The sequence below is a fragment of the Panicum virgatum genome, chromosome 7K, assembly GCF_016808335.1.
Source record: "Panicum virgatum strain AP13 chromosome 7K, P.virgatum_v5, whole genome shotgun sequence".
NCBI classification, from domain to species: Eukaryota; Viridiplantae; Streptophyta; class Magnoliopsida; order Poales; family Poaceae; genus Panicum; species Panicum virgatum.
This window is the reverse complement of record NC_053142.1, coordinates 48,418,255-48,424,254: the sequence shown is the minus strand read 5'-3', so window position 1 is coordinate 48,424,254 and position 6,000 is coordinate 48,418,255. Positions and strand designations below refer to the sequence as shown.

Here is a 6,000-nt window from a genome sequence, read left to right as displayed (position 1 = left end):
ATTTTTAAACCTCTACGCTAACTCACAATGTGATGCGTTGGTAATAAAAGAGAAATGACTTTTGCTATTTATCTGTTGACAGATTTTTTTGGTACCAAATCTTTCGTATTTCTGTACGTTTGATTATATTTTAGAATTTGTGCTACTACTGCCCAAATCTTGACTTCGCTCTCCCCGTCATTCAGTTTTCATGATTGTATTTGTATAGGATCTATATTTAATTACATTTTTTCCTTTCGTCGCTCGCGTTCTTTGTTCCTATTTACCCCAATGGCTGGCACGGGGCCACAACATCCTTTTGTCCATGATGATAGGTTTCAAAAACGTTCTAAAAAAGATTTCGTCAAACAAAAGTTCAGAAAATAGGATAAATCAGAAAGGAAAAGTTTTCTGAATGGAATGGAGGAAAAAGTGTCGGTCTGTCAGATTTGCATGGTTTGGCTTACTGGTGCGTAGTACTCCTATGCTAGTGCGCGATAAGTAGGATCATTTCTTTTTGGGCGTGAATCCGTTTGGAAGCTTCAAATCAAAGTGCAGATCATGATGGAACACTAAAGATGATGAAGGTTGCTAGGACTGACACCTTGCGCTTAAAAAATGAGAGAGTCTGTCCCTTTCTCAAAAGGATTGATTGAGCGTAATGTATTGAAGATGAAAACTCCTTTTGCATAAGATCGAAATCCACCTCCAATTATTTTGCCTTCGAAGATACGAGCTGACTGAACCGCTACGGTTCAGCTTACTAGAACCATAGCCTTATTTACTCTGCAACCAGCATAGTAGACTCGCGAACATCGACCGAAAGCAGAGGAAGAGGAGCATCACATCACATCAGCTGGGCAGGATTCCCAGGGCCTTGCCGTACTCGACCATGTCGTCGTAGATGTGCTCCAGCGTCTTGTACTTGAACTCGAACCCTGCCCTCACCAGCTTCGCCGACGACAGCCTCACTCTCGGCTTCTCAAGCCGCTCGCCGGACCTGCAAACGTGCGAGCAGAAGATACCATCAGCCATCGGCGCGAAATCACCGCCGGCCGGAACACGGAGCTCCGGAGCCTGTTCTTAGTTCTTACAGCAGATGTGTTTTCACGCCGTGCTGCGGGTACTTGTCCGCCAGGAAATGCGCGAGCTCGGCGATGGTCGTGTTGAGGCTGCAGCAGATGTACCTCCCAGCGGCCGCCGGCGGCGCGTCCTCCTCGGCGGCGAACAGCTCGGCGCGGCAGAGGTCCTCGACGTGAACCAGCGGGACGCAGCCGGTGGCCCTCTCGATGCCGTCGAGCACGGCGAACGCTGCCTCGTCGCCGGACAGAAGGGAGAGGCAGTTGGGGACGCTGGTGCGGGCGCTCGGCGCCGGCGCCGCGCCGACGGTGACGACGGGGCAGAGGGTGACGAGGCTGATGCCGTGCTCCTCCGCGAACCTGGTCGCCGCCTTCTCCAGGAGCACCTTGGACACCGGGTATCCCTGCGAGCCAATGCAAGCATGGCGTCGCCGTCGCGCGCGCACACCATTAGCAGGCTGCGCATTCGGCTTCAGGACATGAAGAGGCGCCGGGACAAGGCTGCCTGTACCCGGTAAGGAGAGTTGGTGGCGGCGAGGTGCTCGACGTCGGACCAGGAGTCCTCGTCCAGGACGTGCCCGTCGCCTTGCAGCGGCCTGCTGGTGACCGCGGCCACCGACGAGGTCAGGACCACGCGCTTCACCGTCCCCGCCTTCACGCACGACCGCAGCACGTTCAGAGTTCCCCTGACAGCGGGCTCGATCAGCTCTTTCTGCCATCACCCAACCCAATTTTAGCAAGGAATGAACAGTATAGATAGATGCCGTCAGCAAGTGCTAGACAGACGCGAAATCGGAGTACATGGAGCTGCAGATGCTTGCGCACCTCAGGATTCTTTGCGTGGATGTTCACCGGAGCGGCGACGAGGAAGGCGTAGTCGCAGCCGGCGATGGCTTCGTCAAAGCTGCCTTCTTCGTCCAGGTCGGCGCGGAAGACCTCCAGGGATCCGAGCGCCTGCTGGTCCTCGAGGTGGGAGTTCTTCTCCATGTCATCTGGGATTCAGAATCACAATACAAACCGCTATCATCAGAGACTAATTAGCCTATCGCTGCATATTCTTTGTGATCATTATTGCTCCAGTATAGCTCCACTGCGCCAGTGGCTTATACCAGTATAATTCTCGAGCACTCATAATTCTCTCTCTGTGCCGGAAAAGGGATCGGATTGGCCACGGAACACTGAACTGAAGTGAAATAAGGAAGAATCGAACCGGGGTTCCTGACCGTCGTCTTGACGGCGTAGCCCTTCTCCAGCAGCATCTTGACGAGAGCCGAGGCGATGTACCCGTTCCCTCCGGTCACGCACGCCGTCCTCTTCGTGTCGCCGGGCGACATTGCTGAGCTCCGGTCGCCTGAGAAGGGGAAGAAGAGGGCTCACTCACAGGTCCCACAACTAGCGCACAGGGGGCTCTCTACCACTAGCACTAGTTTGGTAATCGGCAGCTGTTTTGGACCTCTGGAGGCCAGACCGACACCACACAAGTAGAAGTAGGAGATGATACTGACGTGCAGGAAGCACTGTATCCTAGGACGAGACGTCGAGGACTTTCGAGCAGAGGCGTGAGATCTTGTTGTGGGAAAAGGTGAAAAGGATCAGTGAGACATCTATCTATCAATGATAGACGCCGCGTGCCAACAATGATGCCGACTTGGATCTTTGACAAAGTAGGATAACCAGCTAGTACTACTCAAGCGGCCTTGATCCTATCATTTTGTTCTTTTTTTTCTGTACAAAAATGGAGTCAGTCACAGAACTGCAAGTTCCCAGTCGGAGAAGTTCATGTGAAGTTTGCAGTGTCATCGTATTAGCAAACCATATTGTTTTTTATTGCGCACATAGAAAAGGCGTAGCAACTCTGATGCATTTGATGTTTTTTTTTAAAAAAAACTCTGATGCATTTGTGCTTAATGGGCCGTTATAGATGTATACTTGGGCCACTGATGGATCAAAGATGTATAACTAACTATCTAGCGGAAGATAGAATGATAGATGTGAAAATTGCCTATTTATAACTAACTATCTAGCGGAAGATAGAATGATAGATGTGAAAATTGCCTATTTGACACTAGAAGAAATGGAGTTTGCCTATTTGACACCAAAAAATAAAATCTTGATTATATGTCTCTAACTTGAGTTTTCTTTGCCTATTTGACACTGCCGTTATGTTTTATTAGAAAGCACCGTTAGTTTGACACATGGGCCCCACTCGTCATCTCGTTCCTCTTTCCTCCTCTCCCCAATCCATGGTTTGCCGGCTGCCCCTCACGCCTCCACCGACGGTTCCGCCTCGCCACGCCGAGCATCTCACCCAGCAGCACAGCTCTCCCTCCTCTGCTCTCTAGCGCCTACCCCCTTCCTCTCCAGTAGCTCACCGGAATCCATGGTGGTGCCAAGCACCACTACCAGCCCAGCTCCCGTCGACCCCTCCCTGCACGGCGCGACGCGGCTGCGGCCGGCAGTGGGACCTGGTGGCGCGGTGTGGCCGCGAAGCAGCTGATGCGGCGCGGCCACCAGCCCAGCGCGCAGCCAGCGCGGGCGACCCCAAGCTCGGGCGATGGAGGCTTCGGACGGCGAAGGCCAGGCCCACAGCGACGCAACCCAGGCGTGGGAAGGAAGAAGAAAGCTGTCGTCGCGCCCATGCCGAGCTCGCCACCCCTCTCGCAGTGCCGCTGCTCTGCTCTGCGTCGAGCCGCGCTCGCCTTCTGCGCACACCTTCGCCAGCACGCCCGCCTCATCTCCTCGGGAGCGTCACGCGCGCCGCCCGGCATTGTTGTGCGGTCGCGGGCATCACCGGCCAAATCCGCCAAGGCCGGAGCTCCTCCAGACAATTCTTCGCGGCTGGAGAACCCTCGCGTTGTATCCGACCTCCCCAGCCCCTCGCCTCGGCTCACCGTTCATCGGAGCACGGCCTCGCCGACGACCCGCACCCGCCCTGTTCCTCCATGCCGCGCCCACGCCGAGCTCGCCGCCTCCGCTGCCGCCCGCACGGTGTTGGCTCGCCCTGAACCTCACCATGCCATCCTCGTCGCCGGAGTCCCCGCCGGCTGGCAAGTACGCGCCGCCGCCGCCCGCTCCACTCACGCCCGTGGCTTTCCCCTCTGTAGCAAGGTCGGCCCCGCATGTCAGTGACCAGACTAACGGTGTTGCTAACAGAACAAAACGGTAGTGTCAAATAGGCAAAGAAAAATCACAGGTTGGGACATATAGACAAGATTTTATTTTTTAGTGTCAAATAGATAAAACTAGTAAGGTGACCCGCGCAAATAGCACGGGTAGCTAGTTTTTTTTTCTAATCTCTATATTTTTTGATAATGTTATTGTAATTCGTTTTCCAAATAGTTCAAATTGAGGGTCATCTATATCATTTTACATCATTTATATTTTATGAAATATTTTTGGAACATGAATTTAAGAGAAAATAGAATCTCTTATGTACAAACATATATTTTTATATTTTCATGCTCATGCTTTAATATTATTTGTATGAATATTTTTAAAATTTTTGATTGGCGGTGTATACCAGTAAAAGCAAGTAGTCTTCTTTCTTTTCTGTATATGACTATTTCATCTTTTTTGTGTCACTTGTCGTCCACACGCGGTCTACAAATTTAGTATTACTGCTGGCAAGGTACAAACTTCTCCTTTATGCTCACCACTCTTACACTGTTCGGTTGACTGCAAGTTGTTTGGGCTGAATTCGGCTAGGCTGACACAGCTCTGCTGTTCGGCTAGAAGACAGCAGCCGTTCGGTTGGCCAACTTGCCAATTAGTAGTCTCGATCGCCGTCTGTCGCTCGCTCACTCGGTCCGGATCCAAAATGGAGTCCATGGCTCGCTCACACAGTCCACGGCGGAATCAGCAAGCTGCCTGCTCGTTGGCTACGACGGGCTACAACACCTCCAGTCCAGACCAGCCATAAGTTGACCAGCCGAACACAGAGTCTGTATATTCGTCATCACCCTCTTGGAATTCGAGAAATTTTAAAAAAAATTTCTTCGTTGTTCTCATCGTAGTTGTTCCATATAACATACTACTGTTAAGTTGTGCTTCTCCGCAGCCACTCCAATGATTTTTCATGGTTGTTATTAGCACGCTCTCTAAATTGCACAATGATGGTCTTAATGGTAGGTTTCAAGACCTTCGAAAATAGTTTTAGCTTTGGTTTCATTTATAAAACTACTTTTTTGAGTCAAAGTTATTTTTAAAAAAATATTTAGGAAATCAGCTTCTTAATGATAATTTGGTAATTCTAAGAATATTTTAGAGCTAAAGGAAAGAGGATCGATGAAGCCGCTTTTTAGCTGCTTCCCTCTTTTGTAAGTTATTTTGGAAATCCATGTGGGCTTATTGTGTGAAGTTGTTTAATCTTTATAACTTATTTGGTAGGACTTCATCTGATGTTAGAGAAGTCCAGTCAAATACACCCTAACAATCACAAGGATTACTTGTGGTATCATCAACAACACTGGTGTTTGAGATGTTGCCAATATGATGTAAGTGGACATCAAGGCTCGATGAACGCCATGGTCGAGCCTCAACCTAGCTACTGATCTATGATGATTGATTCGTAATGTATTTCAAACTATATTGTAGAGGAAAGCTTGATGTTAGAAGGTAGCAATTACTATAATATAGTTGATGTACTCCACGATACTGGACAATTGGTGAAGCAAGCAGTACACATACGCAAATGGACATGTGCTTTTATTTAACTAATTTGGTTCCAAATATTAATGGAAATAAAACATCATTTTTCATTATATATTTTTGTAATATAGTCATATATTCATTTGATATTTACATGGAATTTATATTTTTAATTCCTTCCAAATTCAAGTAAAATAGTACATCTTTTCTATTTTTTATTTTCAAGTTAACCCATATATTAAATATATTTATAGAACCCTTTGCATTAACCTAAAACATTAGATGATTATAAAAG

At 48.9% G+C, this 6,000-nt stretch overlaps 1 protein-coding gene across 1 annotated transcript; it reads right to left on the bottom strand.

Moving 5' to 3' along the window:
- Positions 1 to 590: 590 nt before the first annotated feature.
- On the bottom strand, positions 591 to 2,599 carry LOC120641882 (anthocyanidin reductase ((2S)-flavan-3-ol-forming)-like). Its single transcript, XM_039918193.1, has 5 exons — positions 2,269 to 2,599; positions 1,884 to 2,050; positions 1,570 to 1,770; positions 1,074 to 1,462; positions 591 to 979 (listed from the first exon to the last, which is right to left on the bottom strand). Exons 1-5 carry the CDS (start codon positions 2,390 to 2,392, stop codon positions 832 to 834), a joined length of 1,029 nt encoding a protein of 342 aa, XP_039774127.1. The 5' UTR covers positions 2,393 to 2,599; the 3' UTR covers positions 591 to 831.
- Between the last annotated feature and the right edge of the window lie 3,401 nt (positions 2,600 to 6,000).

Coding starts and splice junctions, on each gene's coding strand:
- LOC120641882 (XM_039918193.1), bottom strand. CDS start 2,392: ATGTCGCCCGGCGACACGAAGAGGACGGCGTGCGTGACCGGAGGGAAC. Junction 1,771..1,883: donor TCCACGCAAAGAATCCTGAG/GTGCGCAAGCAT, acceptor GGGTGATGGCAG/AAAGAGCTGATCGAGCCCGC. Junction 980..1,073: donor GGCGTGAAAACACATCTGCT/GTAAGAACTAAG, acceptor GCACGTTTGCAG/GTCCGGCGAGCGGCTTGAGA.